The 18717-nt window shown below is 40.9% G+C and overlaps 1 protein-coding gene across 2 annotated transcripts in view; it reads left to right on the forward strand.

The window, feature by feature from the left end:
* CFAP61 (cilia and flagella associated protein 61) overlaps positions 1 to 18717 on the forward strand; it is a 285028-nt gene that overhangs the window by 197636 nt on the left and 68675 nt on the right. For both annotated transcript variants that reach the window (XM_043602984.1, XM_043602985.1), the window contains 2 exons: positions 4741 to 4915; positions 16500 to 16792. In XM_043602984.1, the coding sequence (XP_043458919.1) occupies positions 4741 to 4915; positions 16500 to 16792 (468 nt within the window). The remainder of the gene's footprint in view (positions 1 to 4740; positions 4916 to 16499; positions 16793 to 18717) is intronic.

Consider the following 18717-nt stretch of genomic DNA (forward strand, 5'->3'; position numbering starts at 1 on the left):
AATATGGCAGTTCAGTAAGTATACGTGCACCCACGTCTCTCCTATTTGAAGACAGCAAAAAGCTGTTGTTTTGTCTGTGAGGCCTCAGAAGAATGATCTTCTGTGTTCTTTAGTGTGTATTCTGAATAACTAAGGCAGAAAGGAAAATTTAGAACTTTATGATAGTCTAAAAAGGTAAGTGGCAAGCACCAAACAATTCAAAAGCTTATAAGTCTGAGAATAAATGCAAAGTAGGTAACACTGAAACTTCATCTAAATCTAATCAAGAACCAAGTTATTCGAAAATAGGGAGAGGTGGCCAGGGAGAAATAGGAATTCTCTTAAATGGGGAAAACCAAAGGTAATATTTTGGTCTTGACTCTTACATATAGAAGGAATAATGTAATGAATGCTTTTGAACAGCACGAGTAAATCCGCCTTCCAAACCCGGGAGAAGACCGGAGAAAACATCATTTGTGTAACCACAGGGAAGGAAACAAAGGAAATAGCCACAGTGCTTTAAACAAGGATAAACCAGAATGGCATTGAGAAAAACAACAGCCGCAACGGTGAATGCCATGGTTTTAAACTGCGCTGTTACAAGAGCAAGGCTCTGTGTTTGCACCAAATTCAAAATACAAGAGAACTACCAAAACAAAATGACATCCAAAGTTTCAAAATGAAATGTTAGAAGTGCACCAGCAAAAGGTGCCACACAAATTCAACAGCTGTCAGAAGCAGCAGCAATATTAGTATCCAACAAAGCGGAATTAATTGGAGAAAGAAAAGCATTAATGTTGACAAAGGGCACAATTCGCGATAACAATACAGAGGTGATGAGCTTGTTACATGCGGAACATGATCGTGTGAAAGAATACATCACAAAAACAGAGGTGCCCCTGGAGTGTTTGCTTCTTTGCAGTCAGGTTTAAGACAGGAAAAAACAAGCTGAACCACATCCAGAGACTTGAAGTCACCCCAGATGTTGAGCCACAGAGGTGAAGATTCAGGATCGCTGTCCTCAAATACTCGAAGGGTATGTACATGCAGAAAACAGATCAGACTTGAATGTCATGGCCTCAGGAAGCTGATTGAAGACAGACCACCAGAAGTGATGGGAATACAGTGCTTATTCATCCTACCAAACAACTTCCTAAGAGTCAGGGTCTCCTCCAAGGGGGAATGTCCGGCCCAGGAGACATGAGCATGCCCTGGCGGGGCCCTCATAAGGCGGTAGGAACACCTGACGGAGGTCGAGGGACTGCTGCGTGTGTTAACTGCTGTAGTCCTTGCAGGAAATCTCCAAGGTCCATGCTGCTTTCTTCCCCATTTTATGGATGAGGGAGCCAAGGTGCAGTGAAACTGAGGTGATTTGTCTAGGGTCAGGCGACGACAAAGTGACACGCCAGGATTTAGACCCAGGCTCCAGACTGAGTTCTTCACCATTGCCCTTGTCTCTCTTCTCTCTCCCTCTTTCTCTGTCTCTTTCCTCCCCTTTCCCCTCCCTGCCCTCCCTCTCTCACAGATATGATCCAGAAATTGCACTTGGTAGCTTTTAAAAATCCTTACAACACAGAAATTCTAGAACTTAATGTTTAGAGTTAGAGTCAAATTGAGTTTCTTTCTCTCATTAAAACTATCTGGAGAAAAGCAAATCGGGCCTGGTAAGTGGCTCCACAATACCCTCAGGAGGGGCTCCCACCAGTCAGCGATGCTGGGCTGTTCAATCTGACAGAAGGATCGAAAAGTTGTCCGTACTCTCCAGTCACTAGTGGCAGTTTAGTTAATGGCAGAACATTCCAGTGGGGATGGTGAAATACACCCATGCTCTCCTATTAAACTTGACTCTCTCCCTTACTTTGATGATGTAATAGGATTTTTTTTTCCCATAGATCTTTTTTTCATTTATTAAGCTCTGCTGAAGTCTGTGTGGACAAATTAATTGGCCTTGGGATTTAAAATCCTAGCTTCGATTTTGCCTACTTTGTGAAAATGCCATTGCGTGAATATGAAAAATACATTATCCCCTTAATTTTCCTTTAATTTTTCTGATCTTGTGCAAAAATGATCCCACACACGTAAGTGCACACAAGAATAATACAGGTTATCAGAATGCCGTTACATTTTAGGATCACAGTAGGTAAGCTGATTTTCATTTTGGAATTTGTTCTTTTCCCCTCTCCCTTCCTTGTTTTTTTCATCTAAGAACTTACTATTTGGGGATAGTAACTCATTGAAAGCTTTATAAATTGAATAGTTCTCAATTTGTTCTTTAGCCCTACCACTTTCTGCCAAGGACTTTCCCCGATTCATTAAAGCATGGGGTACTAAAATGGGTGTACTGTTACCTAAATTTTATTTTCTTTTATACCACAGTGCTCATTGGAGTTCTGGTGAGGTTTCTAACCTCCAGAGCATGGCATTCAATATTATGCACTGTAAATCATTTACCAGATGATTGGACTGTGGACTGCTTCATACTACCTGTGAATATAAAAATGCCAAAATTTGCTGTGATTTGCTAAGCAAGCTATATTGCTAAGAATAAAAGTTTACCTCCACAATTGTAGTTGCAGTAAATGACCACTACTTCCTGAATTGTTCTTTTTTACTAAATATAATTTTACTGCAGGTTCTTTATAGAGAAAGTAAATCCAGCTTTAAAAATTGATTGTTTTTTGGGACACCTGAGTGGCTTAGTTGGTTAAACGTCTGACTTCAACTCAGGTCATGATCTCGCGGCTCATGAGTTTGAGCCCCACATTGGCCTTGCTGATGTCAGCCTGTCAGCACAGAGCCCTCTTCAGATCTTCTGTCTCCCTCTCTCTGCCTCTCCCCTACTTGCACTCTCCCCCCAAAATAAATACTAAAACAAATTGTTTGTTTATTAAGTTAATTTAATTCAGTTTGAAAATCAATTAAATGCATCACAGTAAGGTACAAGGCTTATTTACCATTTATATTGAGGAAGGATAGGACCAAAAAGTTTCCTAAATGTTACCTGAGGTTTAGTGAAACCCCATTTATTCAAATACTAGCCAGTATTTACCCCTACCCCATATAAAAGGCATTTTCTGCACTTGTCAAGGGTGAGAGAACTTTCTCTGCACCCACATTAGCATCTACTGCAGGTGAACTTTTTGCCCATCATTGCTGTATAACGATCCCTGACTCACAGCCCATGGGCCTTACATCACGAATATGCAAGGCAGCTGGTACAGGTCTTCTAACAGAGACCTTCCATTGCCTTTGAATCTTGCTACTGATTCCAGTCTCATTATCTTCCACTTAATCTCACCTGGTTGCCAAATAAAAATCAGAGGGGTGAAATGCTGGCCCACTGGGCAAACTCATGCCACTGTGCTATTGTACTTGGCTTTCACAAGGGCATTTGTTTGATTCTAATTTGAACCAAAATATTGAAGAAATCAAGAGTCCACAGGTAAAAAAAAAAGTGTCTGGCATTTCTTGAGAAATCAGATCTGGCCACACTGAACCCATGCTCTACTCTGGCACCAACTGGATAGAATTGAGTTGTGGCCAAACTCTGGCCAGGGCATGGGCCTTCAAGTCTGCCACAGTATCCTTGACACTGAAGACAAGTGTCATCTTTTATTATGTTCTCACTGTCGCTTTCCTTATACTAGAGGAAAGTGTCTGCTTCCACTCATGTCTGTGTCAAAAGTGAGAGAACAGAAGTTATACTGGGAGGGTTCTGTGTTCGAACAGAGACAGAGAGAAGGAGAGGGAGAGAGGGAGGGAGGGAGAGAGAGAAATAGAGAAAGGGAGGAAGGGAGAGAGGTGAAAGGAGAGGGAGAGAAAGAGTATTTCTCTGACAAAGTGAAGAATAATTCTATAGTAGTCCACTTCCCTCATTTTCTTTTCTGCCTAGCGCCTCTATGCACTTGGATTTCAACCCCTGATATAATTGCTTCTGTGCAAATTGCTTTTGCCTAAAATGGCTATGTCAGATCCCATTCCCTGTGCTGTGTTCTTCCTTGGCCATGCCACGCCTACATGAAGAGATGGATCCTGGGTTCCTCTGCCTGATCCTGGCCAGGCTTTTATGATGATCCCCATGAATAGAACATGGTGGAAAAGACACTGCCCAGTTTCCCAGACTAGGATGGAAAAGAACATGGAGCTTTTTATACTGGTTCTCTCAGGACACATGTCCTCGGAACCCGGATGCCGTGTTGTGAGGAAGCCCAAGACACATGGAGAGGCTGCATGTAATGTTTTGGCCAACACCCCAGCCAAGATCCCAGTCACAGCCAGCATCACTTGCTGGACATATAATGACAACTTGCTGTCATTTTTGAATACCTGGCATGTTTTCGTGGGGGGAGAGGGGAGGAGTGAGATGGTTTATCACCAGATGAATCAGCCCCCAGCCATGAAGTCACCTGCAGCCTACAAGTCTTCCCAGCTGAGGCCTCCAACATTATAGAACAGAGACAAACTGTCGCCCACCTTGCCCTTGCTTGAATTACTGATCTACAGAATGTATGGGATAATTTGTTATGTGGCATCAGAGAACCAGAGCAACCCTTTCTGAGAATTGTCTCTAAGGGGTCATTCCACCTGTTTTGTTTTATTTTTATTTTTTAAATTCAAACCTGATTGTATTGGGGGACTGAAAAAGGCACACCTATACTGGACATTTCTATGTGTATTTAATTTAATTAATTAATTTATTGCTGTGTCAGTGCTTCCCTTACTACCAGTGAAATAAGCATTTCTCTGTAACGTACCTCTCAGGTCCCATGCCCTACAGGGGCTGATATTAGTCAACACCTGACAAACAGAGAGATTCCGAGCAGCGGGAAGCAGCGATACACTGATCAAGTTCCTGGCAATCATTTCACTCTTAACGATGAAGAAGATTGCTGTAAGGCCCTGCGTTGGATAAGGAACAACCCCATAGTCACAGAAGGTAAGGATGTTGGTAACTGTGCATTTTTTCAGAATTGCTTTTTATTTTTATAATGAGTCTCATCCTTCATCTAGTTCCAGTGTATAATTAGTGCCTAATTAATTCCAACCAAATCATTCATCTGTCATGCTTTGTTTTCCAGATTAATTTACAACTTGTTGTCATTTTTGGATACCCAGCATGTTTGCTGGGGGAAAGAAAAAGGCTTGAGATAGTTTAATTATCTATAATTATTTTATTACACAAAATGAATATCCGAAGAGCAAAGCATGGCTAAAATCATTAACTAATTAAAGAATAATTTAATAAGCAAACATGTTTAGCAATTATATGGAAAATATGTCTCCTTTTGTGAAGCCGAAAAGACCTAGGAAGAAAAAGAAAGGTCTGTGTTGGAAGGGCTCTTTTCTTCCCTTCCCGATCCATTGTTCTCTTTCTTGGTGTCGTCTGCACAGTCCTTCCCACAAACACACATATTCAAGTTGCGTGCCACTTTCCGAATCAAAATGAGAGAGTAAAACATTTGAACAAATGCGTCTGCCACTCAAAAGTGTTTTCTCCAACATCTCCCTCTCTATTGCTTGGATTAAATTGAAATTGTTTGACTAGTAAGACAACCAGAACAGGGCCTGCTTACCTACTCGTCCTTAATGGAGACCTGGCAGTCAAGTTTGGGCAAGGACGAAGGGTGGCCCCTCAGTTTTTACCTAAAACAGTGACTCGGTTGGGTTATACAACCACCCGTGGCACCCTGAGATGCTAATCCAGATATTCTGTGCAGCCCAGGGATATCAAAAAACACAAAGTGCCTATACTATGGGGGTCAAGATGTAAAGTTAAATATAATAATTTGTTTAGTGTACTTATTTAAATACAATTTATAATATTATTATAGTTAATATATTAAAATTAAATAGAGTTTCTTATGATTTTTGGTGGAAGATTTAGGCATTAATTAACTTTTTGTTAAGTTACTACATTTACTCCATTAAAAATTAAAAAAATAGGTATCAAGTGACATTCAAAACATTGCTGGATTCAATTTGCTAATTTTTTATAGGTTATTTGATCTAAATTCATAAGTGAGATTGGCCTGCAGTTTCTCATATAAGCTTTACTTGTCCATTTTTGGGAATTAAGGGTATGCTAGTCTCACCAAGTGTTTTTTGGAAGCTTTCTGTATTTTTCTGAAATATGTCATGTAACCTAAAAATTGGGCTAAGGTAACCCACAAAACCAAGTGGGTGTGGAACCTTTGGGCAAAGGTGGAATATATAGATATACACTAGGGACCTAGATTTAAAACATGTCAAAGTATTTTCATATTTGCCTCCTAACTTGGTATTATTTTAGATTTTGCATCGGTATGTGTTTAAACCTGTTTTAACATTTTAGTCTTTTTTAATCACTACCCTGTGACCTACATAGACTTAAGGAATTCTTAATTTGGACATCAGCAAACTTTTGCTATAAATGTTCAGATAGCAAATATATTTGACTTTGCAGGCCATATGGTCTCTTTCCCATCCACTCAGTTCTGCCATTGCAGCAAGAAAGACAGAACACAAATAAATGGGCAAGGCTGTGTTCCAATAAAACTTTATTTACAAAAATAGGTGATGAGCCATAGTTTGCAGAACCTGCTTTTGTGCATATAATTTGTGACAGGTCATTACCATTTTGTCAAGTCAGACCTCAAATTGTAACTTACACTCCCTGAAAGCACAAGAGTCCATGGCTCAATACAAAATACCCAGTGTGTTTTATTTTAGGACTTTGCCCAATCCTGTTGTAAAGCAGTGTTTTAACTTCAAACAGCTGCCTATTTTGGATGTTAGAAGTAAGGAGCATTTTGACCAAAGAAAGGGCCTTTGAAAGTGACAATGCAAGTTCTTGAGGTTGAATGTTTGTAGCAGAGAATTTAGAAATCCCAAGAACAACATACACTATGCCCTCCTTCAGATGGAATTTTTTTTTCCTGTGCTCTTGGTTGCCAGATGGGGGAAGAGCATCTGTGCTATTCTGATGACTTGACTGGTTGTCAGAGATGGTGTTACTCTGCTGCCCACTTAAAGGGAAATGAATGCTTTTGCAAGATTTAAGAATGTCTCCCATCAGCCACTGCATACAACCCCTCTGAGTGCCTGCTTTTGTCCATTGAACTGCCAAGATAAGAAGTATGTAGAAATTCACTTATTGTCTTAAACGTAGGCTATTTTCCTGGGTCCCATGCTAATGACACTCCTAGGGCATGTCTCTAGTAGATGCTCATAACACTCAGATGCTAGGCCCAGGCTCCAGAGATATCTGAGAAACCCAGCCCAGCCAGATTAATTCAACTCTGTGTGGTGCTCCTTTTCCAATGACTTTTCGTGAAAGAAAAGTTAGAATGAAAAATGCTAACCTCCTGCCTGAAGGAAGCTTTCTCTTTGTAGCTTTTCCACAATTAGAGTCCTATTCAGACTTGAATTTGATTAGTCCCATTCCAGATAATATCTTCCTCACATGGGTTGCTGTGAGAATTAAATGAGATAAATAAGATAATATTACATGTCCAACTCAGGATAGTGTCTCATACACAGTGAGAATTCGGTAATACAGGCTTCTATTAGCATTACTGTTACTACTGCTACATGTGATGGGGTTATTGCTATGCACAGAAGGTTCCCAAGGCTGTAATCTCAGCCCCTGGTGATAGCACAGTCTAGGACACCATCTGCACAAAAACTCAGAGATGCCTGGGTAGCTCAGTAGGTTAAGTGTTCGATTCTTGGTTTTGGCTCTGGTCATGATCTCCTGGTTCATGAGTTCAAGCCGTGCATCCGGCTTTAACCTGATGGTGCAGAGCCTGCTTGGGATTCTCCCTCTCTCCCTCTCTCTGCCCCTCCTTTACTCGTGCTCTCTCTGTGTCTCTTAAAAAAAAAAAAAGTAAATAAACTAAAAAAAAATTTTTTTTAATGGGGATCCACGTACACCGGGGGCTGGTCCATTTATAGACAGGCACTATGTCCTTAATGAGAGCCCTGGAAACTGAAGTTTGGAAAAGGAGGATTGGGCTCAGCCTTAAAGAAGAGCAGGAGAAGTAAACAGACAGGTTGGGGGGGGGGGGTGCTTGAATTGCATTGGGCAGACCATTGAAGGGCAGCAGTGGGAAATGAAGGTGGATTGGCAGGTGGAGGACCTCAGGGCCCAGCCATGTCTGGGTTTAACTGGTGACTTTTTAGGGGTTGGGGAACTAGTGAAAGGGATAACCAGTGCACCAAACAGCACTTCAGGAAGGTGAACCTCCCATCTAGTAGAGAGAAAGCAATCCAGAAAGACTGGGTTGGAGAAGACTGCATAACGCGTTGGAGGGGGGTGGCCGTGGCAGGTGAGGGCTGGTGCAGCCACTTCTGGCTTATACCAAAGACAGATGATGATATTTGAAGCTAGAAACTAGAAGCCTGGCACTTCATGAAAAATGAACAGGGTTGCGTTTGTGTACCTACTGCTATCACTCCACCTGCCAGCCCTTTTTCCTCTTCCTGTCACCGTAATGACACCAGGAAGAATGTGGACATCTTTCATGATAGTTAGCTTTTTTCATGATAGTCAGTGCTAATTTCTCCCTTTCTCAATAGCTCAGGATGGGGTTAGCAGGAAAGAGCTGAGGACAGGGCTCTTCCTACAAAAGTCTGAGAAAAAAAAATCTCCTGTGTCTCTGTGGCTATGATTGGGTCATATGTCCATCCGGCAATCACACATGGAATCCTGGGACATGCCAGGCCTAACTTAGCTGAAGTACAGGCACTTGAGGGGAAGGGCTTGTTTGTTGAGGATGGTGGGGAAATTGTTCTAGAAGGACAGGTGGATGCTGGGTATGAGAAGCAATGGATGGCCACTGGGAGGAAGTCAGTTCCGGAATTTCTGCCCATTAAAACCATACAGATACAGCCTCAAAGCATCACCACTGTCCCCCCACCCTGCCCCCATTCTCTGTTTTATCCTGCCTGCTTCTGCTGCCAAAGGAGAAATGATTGTTCTGTGATGGAATTAGCCCAGAATGAAGGACATTGTTTTCTGGGCTCTAGAGTTGGATAGGTTTATAGATGTAAATTATCCTAAATGATCAGAACTGCTCCAGTATCATGGAGAATAGCTGACATCACCAGCTCAAACGCTGCTTTCAAAGGCAAACAAAACCTGGAGGGTTCTGCCCGGGGGTAGGGGGGGGTTCAGATAGAACCGGGCAACCTAATACATTATAACGGTTTATGGCATTAATTGAAACTAATTGAAATTCATCTGCTATTACCTCTGTACTTTCCATGAAAATGAAAAGTAAGATGAAAGTAAAGTAAAAAAAAATAAATAAATAAAATGGCCTTAATGGCCCGAAATGGATCAATTATTTTCATCTTTAGCTAAATGCAGTTTACTGCCTTATTAAAAGCATGTTTGTTAGGAAAAGTATAACATTAAAATTCCAGTGCATGAATCACCAAGCAAAGCCTTTGGTATGTTATATCTAATATAGTCTTCCCTTTTAATTTGGCAGAATAAAATGAGACAGGTCAGGCTTGGGTCATGGAAATCTTAGGCTTTGACGTATAAAAAATAAAAAGAACAGTCTCTGATCTATTCATGGATGTGATATGGTTTTTAAGTGAATGTTTATTTCATAGTTTACTAATATTCTGTGATATCTATTTTAAATTCTTTAATTATCTAGTTATTTGCTAAAGTTCATTACACAGATTAAATGCCAATTAGAGTATTTTTTAAGGAATTTATTACATATCCATCTGCAAATATAGTGTAGTGGTGTGAGTCCAAAACCAGACTCAGGAGGTCTGAGGTCTGCTGAACCATCTACCTGCTGTGTCACCTGGAGCTGGATCCTTTAACCCCTTTGTCCTCTGTTTTCTGGAGAACATACAATCTCTTGGGGCTGTTCTGAGGATGAATGAGGTCATACATAATCACACTATGTCTCTTTTGAAGTGGAAAAAGGAAATATAATTCTTCATTAAAATACAATGGAATATGTAAATATACATAGGCATAATTAAAATACATAAATTATAAAATTTAGCATATAGTTTTTGTTTTCTCTGGCCTTAACCATAATAACTAGGAAGAAAAATTCAAATTAATATCTGTGTGCATAAATCTTGAATTGATTTCTAATACAGACTGTTTGCATACATTGAGATGTGATTTTAAGGCCAAACCAGGAAATCCCTTCCTTGTCTTCATTTCAAAACATGGTTTTCTGGAGAGTCTTCATCTTTAGAATATTGAGCATGACTATGAAATGCATACCTTCTAGGTGATTAAAATTAAAGCACTCAGTTCAAAAGAATAAAATACTATTTTAGCATCTATTGAAAAAAATTATTTAAAAAGGCTGTTCCCTTACTCTTAGGGCAAATCTGTGTCTAAGAAAATTAAGACCATATTTTGTTTTTTGAGGTTAACAGGGAGATCAACTTAAGTATTTAATTTCTCTAAAGCCATGTTCCTTTTAAATATTAGTAAAATGTCTAGCTTCTAGAGGAGATAAACAATAGTTTCAGAATGATGAAAACTGGCATCTTTTCCCCTCTGATTAAGATAAATCGAAGAATCTCCTAAATCTGGGTGCATTATGATAGTTGAAATGTTAAAGTGTCATTGCCTTACTTTGGTGATCACAAAGTTGTTAGTGCATTCATTTATGTCTTCAAAGAGCATGTATCAAAAAGCAAAAATATCACCTTTCCATATCTGCCAACATTTTAAATGACAAGTCTTAGTGCTTTTTTGATCTGAGGTGGAGAATTGACAGCTTATAGAGGGTGATTTGAGACCTCACTTTCCCTCTTTCTCCCCAGCCTGGCTGTTGACACCAAAATCCCTCTCTCCTCTTGGCAGCCCCCTTGCATGGTTCACCTGGAAGGTTACTGCAGGTTAGCTGTGAGGAAATGAGTGTTCCTCTTGCCAACCTTAATTTCGGGTGCTTTCACACGGTCCTCTTTCTAACAGTGCCCTCCTTGTGTTCTGCTTCCTGTTTCAGATGGATAATCTTAGTAATGCATAATTTATGCCCTAAAAGGAGCAACAAAGGTTGGCCTTCCATGAAAACTGCTATGGTTATATTCTATTATCCTGTATTGAAAATTCACCCAGACTGCTCTAATCATCCATTACCATTTGCCATTTCAGAGGAGGGCAGCCCACCATGGTACCTCTGTCACCTATCAGATCAAATGCAAAAACGGGCCGTTTCTTATCTTTAGATTAACTGAGCTGTAGAGTGGCCAGATTTTTAAGCATAAAACTGATATCCAGGGTGAATCCTCAGATTTCCCACTCTATTTACATCATATGTATATTGAAATGTCAAAAGAATGTATATGCTATCCCAATTATGTGAAGGAAGCCCCTGCGATGTGTTATGTCCTTATAAATATTTGCAAAGGCTCCATGAGTTACAAAGTACCTAAGTGGTGGAAATACATTGATTAAAATAAATCTTTGACTAGGGGATCCTGGGTGGCTCAGTGGGTTAAGCGTCTGGCTCCTGTTTTTGGCTCAGGTCATGATCTCACAGTTCATGAGTTCAAGCCCTGTGTCAGGCTCTGTGCTGACGGTGCAGAGCCTGCTTGGGATACCCTCTCCCTCTCTCTGTGCCCCTCCCCTGCTCGCTCGCTCTCTCTCTCTCTCTCTCTCTCCCTCTATCTCAAAAAAAATAAATAAATAAACTTAACTGCTTTAAAAGAAAAGGTAAATGTTTGGCTGATTGAAGTTGTCTGACATTAAAAGTGTGTCATACATGAAGGGCACCTGGGTGGCTCAGTTGGTTAAGCGTCCGACTTCGGCCCAGGTAATGATCCCGTGCTTTGTGGGTTCGAGTCCCACGTCGGGCTCTGTGCTGACAGCTCAGAGCCTGGAGTCTGCTTCAGATTCTGTGTCTCCCTCTCTCTCTGGCTCTCCCCTGCTTGCACTGTCTCTCTGTCTCCCAAAAATAAATAAACATTAAAAAAAAAAAGCATATTGTACATGAGTATATATCATGGGTCCCACATAACCTGGGGCTGCCTTACTCCCTCTGTTTAGTGGTCAGGGTGATCTGTTCCAATGGAACCCCATCTACCCCATCTTATATATTTTGGCTGGGATAAAGCTGTCAGACCCGGGAAAGTCCTTTTCAGTACTACTATTCATGGCTTAGTTCATCCATCCTCTCCCCTCACCTGGCAACCAGTTTGTTTCACCTATTTTCGGTCTCTTAATTGTCACTTATCCAGTGATTGAAGAAAATCTGTATCTCCAAGGCTCTCTCTGTTCTTTGTCTCTCTGCCCTCTCTTTTTTCTCTCTCCATTTCGTTTTCCCCCATCTTCCCTCTGTGATTCAGCTAAAAATTGACCCAGCTATCACAACATGATAGTTATACAAGGGTTAACTTTCTTATAAAACAGTCCTGTTTCCTTGGGTTGAAGTGCCTACCAACACACAATTTTGGTTACGTTTAGGATTATGTGGGGAAACCTACATAACCAGATCTAACATTGTGAAGGGAAACATGTTTCTATCGTATAGATCTCAGATATACAATTTATCCTGTGGTTGGATAAAGAAGTGCCAACTTTATAGGGAATACCAAGTAGAAATATGTAGTAGGAAATCTGGCCACAGGAAGGTTGTTCTGCAAAAAATATTTTAGAAGGCACAAAAGTAAGACCCAATTAACATGTGATCAACAGTATGATAACCTCAAACATTCATCCATATGTTGAGTCAGGAAACATTTTGTCACACCAATTGTTGGCAAGATACTGTGCAAGGCACCAGGGGTAACATGGTGGGCTATACTTTATGCTATTGTTACTCATGATTATGAATGTAATTATAGATTGTGTCTACAAGTGCCTGGCTTTGTGCCTGGCATACAGGAATCATGCAATAAACATGAATGGACTCTAAAAATTCTTTACAAAGTCAAAGTGAGAAATGACGTAGAAAGAACTCACAACTGTGCAAATATCATGTAAATATCATAGTGCAGACATTTAAAAGGCAAGAGATGGAACTGGCAAATCTGCTCTTGTCACATCAGGTCTTTTTGTATTTGTGGAGGGATGTGAGCTGACCTGTAGCATGTTCCTATTTCTGTAGTAAAAAATTACAGTAAAACCTTGGATTGCGAGGAACGTGTTCTGCGAGTGTTCCGCAAGACGAGCAAACATTTCTAATAAATTTTAACTTGATAAATGAGCAATGTCTTGCGATATGAGTGGCACATGATGCTGAATGTCACATGATCACAACCGAGCTGATGGTTCTTCTCTCTCTCTCTGGGATTATGCATGATCATCTCCCATGCTCTGATGCTCAGTCTCAGGCTACCATGTTTGGCAGAAATCAGTGATTTTTCAGAACCCTGGAAGGTGCCTACAACTGGCACTAGTGTATTTTTTTGTCACTTCAAAGCACCTATGGACATTCCTTTGCTTTTCCATACAAAAGTAAGCTTAGGAATGCTTTGCTTCATTCTAGGTCAGGCTGCCTGCAGATATAGACCCTTTCCTCTGCTGCCGTATTGTCAGTTATATTAAATACAGTATATGACAAGAGTCTATTAATACTTTACTGTAGTCAACATCCATGCAAGTATATACAATGGCCCCATGCAGAAAAAGATTCCATTGAGGCAATAGATAGCAGTGATTCGGTTAGTGATAGTGAAAGTTGTCCTACACAACAACCCTCCTCTCTCTGGTCTCCCTCACACCAGCCATGAAGGTTTTCAAAGGTAAGTGTAGGTTAATTTGTTTATTTTCTCTATATTTTGTATTTTGTTTGTTATTTTGTATGACATTACAGAATTGTAATCATTTTTATATGAATATTTTTGGGTCGTGGAACGAATCATCTGAGTTTTCATTATTTATTTAAAAAAATGTTTTTAACATTTATTTATTTTTGAGAGACAGAGAGAGACAGTGTGAGCAGGGGAGGGGTAGAGAAAGAGGGAGACACAGAATCTGAAGCAGGTTCCAGGCTCTGAGCTATCAGCACAGAGCCCGATGTGGGGCTTGAACTCACGAACTGTGAGATCATGACCTGAGCCAAAGCCAGATGCCCAACCAACTAAGCCACCCAAGCACCCCTCATTGTTTCTTACGGGGAAATTCGCTTTGATATACAAGTGCTTTGGATTACAAGCATGTTTCTGGAACAAATTATGCTTGCAAACCAAGGTTTTACTGTATATCACAATGAGATTCTACTCTATTTTGTGAATAATGAAAGAGATATGTGTAAATAATCTTAAAAAACATGTTTAGATGACAATTTTAGATGGCATCATATAAGCATTTATTTACGATGCCCAATATAACTGATGGTTTTGGACTGTTGTTCAGCAAATATCCACACTGTTCCCTCTCCTACCCTGGGCAGAGTGTTTCCCACTCCTTTGACCACATGCATTGCTTTGGTCAACGGAACATTAGTGGATGTAATGCAAGGAGAGGCTTGAAAAGTGAGCAGTTGCTCTTGCCCTCCCATGCTCCTGCACTTCTCCATAAATAGAACATGCCTCAGGTATCTCTGTCCAACGAGGGTGCAAGACACATGTGCAGGCACAATCCCAACGACAATGTGGAGCCAGACCCACTGATACCAGCCCACCCGCAGATGTGTGTGAGCTGACCTACAACAATAGGCTGATTGTTGTTTGACACTAAGTTTTGGGGTGATCTGTTATGTTGCATTATTGCAACTATTATGATAACCAAAGTCTCATATTGGGGGGGTGGATTTTGTTCCAAATTGAACTGTAGGCAAATCTATTTTGCAATTAGAATATCTATCAGTAAACATCTAATTTAAATACTAGAGATTTTATAAAATATATTACCTTTTGAAATGAAAAGCCTCATCCTCTTCAGCTGCCTATAGTCTGTGGGCAACCCTTGCTAGATAGTACCCAGCAGCATTGCATTGCCCTGGCTTCCCCGAAAGCCCATCTCACAGTATAGTTTCTACAAGCTAACATGAAAGAGACTGGAAAAATATTCAGCCCTGAATTGTGGGGGGGGGGGGGGGAGGGCTAAACACTTAAATTTGTTTCCCTGAAAATGAATGTTGTGTTGACATGCATATTTTAAAAGGGTGGAAGACCTCAAACCTGTGACAGTTTTAGGTTCAAGTTTTGGCTTTCCTGCCAGGCTGAGTCTTTGTTGTGCCAGACAGCTAGGATTCATGTTTCACAGCAGGTGGAAGCAAAATAATTTAAGCAAAATGTTGGCTCTTTCAGACAAGGAAAATGCAGCCCATAGAGGAATGTTGCATTAGAGCATCTGAATAGAGAGATGATCCTAGCCACAAAATTAGAGCATCCTAGTGAAGGCAGGAAGGACCCTGCCCGCTGGCCTCAGTGCCTTCTTTCCATTCCATATTTGAGCAACAGGAAGTATAGGAGAACTTTCTAGATGCTGTTACCATCAGAGAAGCAATCTGAAAGGTGTTCTAGTTCCTTTTTTCTTCCTAAGCAAATAAAACCAGCCATTACACCTTCTTTCAGTTTAGGATGGAAATAGATTTTTCCTTAATTTATGCAACGAAATTGAATAAAATACACTTACCATTTATTTTGCCTTGTAAAATTTCTCTTAATGTCATTTCATAAACAGGAAAAAAAGAGAGATTCAATGAATCTATCATTTTGTCATAAAATTGTTACATGTTGCCTGAAAAGTGAGTCTATGGCAGTTCCTTTCTTTGTAAAAAAAAAAAAAAAAAAGGTAAAAATGCCAATTCAGTGTCAAAAATAGCATATACTGGATTTCACTCATTTGTTAGTTTGATCTTAAAACATGTCACATGTAATTATTTCTGTAGTATTTTTAAGAAATGTAAATAGCTTAGACTGTTACTGTCTAAATGCTTTTCCCCGGGGGAACTCTTTCAAGATTATATTGTGCTTTCATTCTTACCGACTGAAAGAACAACTTGCATTCCCTTTTGCTAGGTCTCAACCCATCTAAAAATCAGAATTTGAATCTTCATAAAATTATCCATTGAAAAGCAGAATGTTTTAGTCTTTAGTTCTCAGAAAAGGAAACAGTTTCCTTGAAATCAACCCAGTTCAACACTTAAATATTAAAATGTTTGTCCTAACTCGTCCATGATTTTTTTTTTTTTACCAGCGTCCTGCTCATCACTTAGGAAGAACTTGTAAATATCGCAAGCTTTATTATTACTTTTTTTCCTTAGTAAGTGTAGCGACTAGGGGAAAGAAAAAAAAAAAAAAACAACAAGATAAAAGGTTTTATTCCAGATGGTTTCATTTAGCATAACTTCAACTTTCAAATTACAGGACCATAGATGAATGTCCTACTTCTGTGTTAAAAGTACTTGACTACTTTGTGGGATGTTTTGTGCCAATTCTTTACTAAATTATCTTGGTCGCCGTTGCTAGGAAACACCACTGACTTCCTGCAGCTGAAAAAAGGGGAAGGTTATAGGGAACAATTCGGTATTATTAGCATTAGACTAACAAGGTTTGGGTTGTTTTTTTAAACTGTGCATCTTAGCATTTGCCTCCTTTTCTAGGGAATGTTATTGTCTATGGGGATACAATTGACACTTACACCACAGTGGAGACGCTCTTAAACCTTGGTGTGAGGGGCGGCTACATCCACCTGGTGCAGCCCCCGCCCACCTCCACCATCACCTGCATCAACAACTACTCGGTGGAAAGAGCGGTGGAGGACGCGCTCAGAGCAGCGGGGGTTGCCATTTACCGCGACGCCCTCCTGGCTCAGTGGAACGATGGCCAGTTCCCAGACCCCATCCACAGCGCCTGCTTCACCACGCCCACCAAGCCTTTCAGACTCCCGTGCTCCGTAAGTAGATCCCTGTGAACTTCACTCACCACCTCCAGAGAGCCTTCACCTGCCACGGACTTGGGGTCTGAGAGATGACGGGTCGGGAATTCATAGCAGGTTTTGGGGTTTTTTTTAATGGCCAGATGCTCTATTGCTGAGGGTCAAGCCACCCCAAACTCGGTGGCATATATTATTTTTCTCTCTCTGGGTCCTGGGATTTGAGCCTGTCCAGCTGGGCAGCTCTCACTTGAAGTCTCTCACGTGGCTGACGTCAGACTGGGGGTGGAGCTGGAGTCACGTTCAACCCTTCCTCTGACTTTAGATGCTAGATCATCTTCAGCTGCAATTTTGTCCAGAACACTTCCTTGGAAGAGTGGCTTGGTTCTAAAACCGAATGAGAGAGAAAGGGAAAGAGAAAGAGAGAGAATGAGATACTGTATCATCTGCCCATATCCAAAGGGAGGGAAATTAAGCCCTGCCTCTTCATGGAAGGAGTGTCAAAGGTTCAGAGAGTGCTAACATGGACCAGGAGCTCACCATGTCCCAGGCACCATGCTGCATGCTTGCAGTATCGTCCGTCACCTGGTCACAACAGGTCTGTAAGGAGAAGCATCCCCATTTTACAGATGAGAACACTCTGCCTCCAAGTCAGTGGTATGCTGGGCTCCCAACCAAGGTCAGAGGGCCCCAAAGTCTATCCTGCTGTTAACTTTTTAAGACTCTAGAAACAGCAGTAATGGGTTTCTCTCCCGTGAACTAGAGACTTAGAAGACCTCTTTCTCCTATCTATCTATCTATCTATCTATCTATTATCTATCTAATTATCTATCTTTTGAGAGAAGGAGAACTTTTCTCTTAGGCTGTGTAATAGCTTGACTTACAACCCGTGTCCTCGGATTTGTCAGTTCAGGAGATTAGCAGAAGCTAGCAGGCAGGGAGATAGGGAAGGACCCAGTCAATCTAATAGAGAAGCAAGAGACCCCTCCTTACAAAGTGGAGGCTGAGGACAGTGTGAATATGGAGTATGTGATCAGTTGTGGTAAAGAATGCCACATTCTTGGGGGAAGTCTGTGAGGGGTCATAGCAATTCCTTACCTGAGAGTAGGGGGTAGTCAGCCTAAGTCAGGGCTTCTGACCCAAGTACCCTTACAGGTAAATGATGGTGACCTTTATCCACCACCCTCCCCCCCCCCCACACACACACACCCACAGTCTGGACAGGATCTCAAAGCACAGAAGAGATTTCTCTGGAATCCCTCATTTTATCCTGATAATCTACGGAAATTTTGCATTCTGCTCCTTAATACATTCATTTATTCATTCATTCCACAAATTTTCATTGAATACCTGCTAAGTCTTAGGCTCTGTCCTAAGTGTGAGGGACACAGCAGCGAAAAAGACAGGAAAATTTAATTTTATTTTAATGTATGTCACATGTATGTTGCAATACCTATTTAGGTTAAGAAGAATCAAAATGTTTTCACTCAAAATTTCTCCCCAAAATGATGATCTTGGAAGATATGCCACATTTATCTTGGGGAGCCACTGGAGGTAAACACATACCCTGCTTAGGAAGCAGGGATATAAGAAAACCTCCCCAAATAAGCAACAGAATACAGGTTCTCTAGCAGCCCCCTCTGGCCTTTATTTCCCTATTGAGATCAAAATTGAAATTGTGGCAGAGACATTTTGCAAATACTCTCACCTGCTTTGTTCCAATACACCTTACTGCTAAAACTTCATCCTAAAGCAGTCTGAGTTAAAGCCTCCCACTTCCTCCACTGTGCTCTGCACCACAAGGAATGGCCTGTGCAGATAATATTTCCCAGTGCTGGTTGCTCACTGACCTTCATCTGTGCTTGGCCAACAATAGGTACTGGCAGAAGATTAGAAATAGCAAAAAGGAAGAAGTCAGAGCATTTCTCTCCTCTACTGTCAGCTTT

This window comes from Prionailurus bengalensis, chromosome A3, assembly GCF_016509475.1.
Source record: "Prionailurus bengalensis isolate Pbe53 chromosome A3, Fcat_Pben_1.1_paternal_pri, whole genome shotgun sequence".
NCBI classification, from domain to species: domain Eukaryota; kingdom Metazoa; phylum Chordata; class Mammalia; order Carnivora; family Felidae; genus Prionailurus; species Prionailurus bengalensis.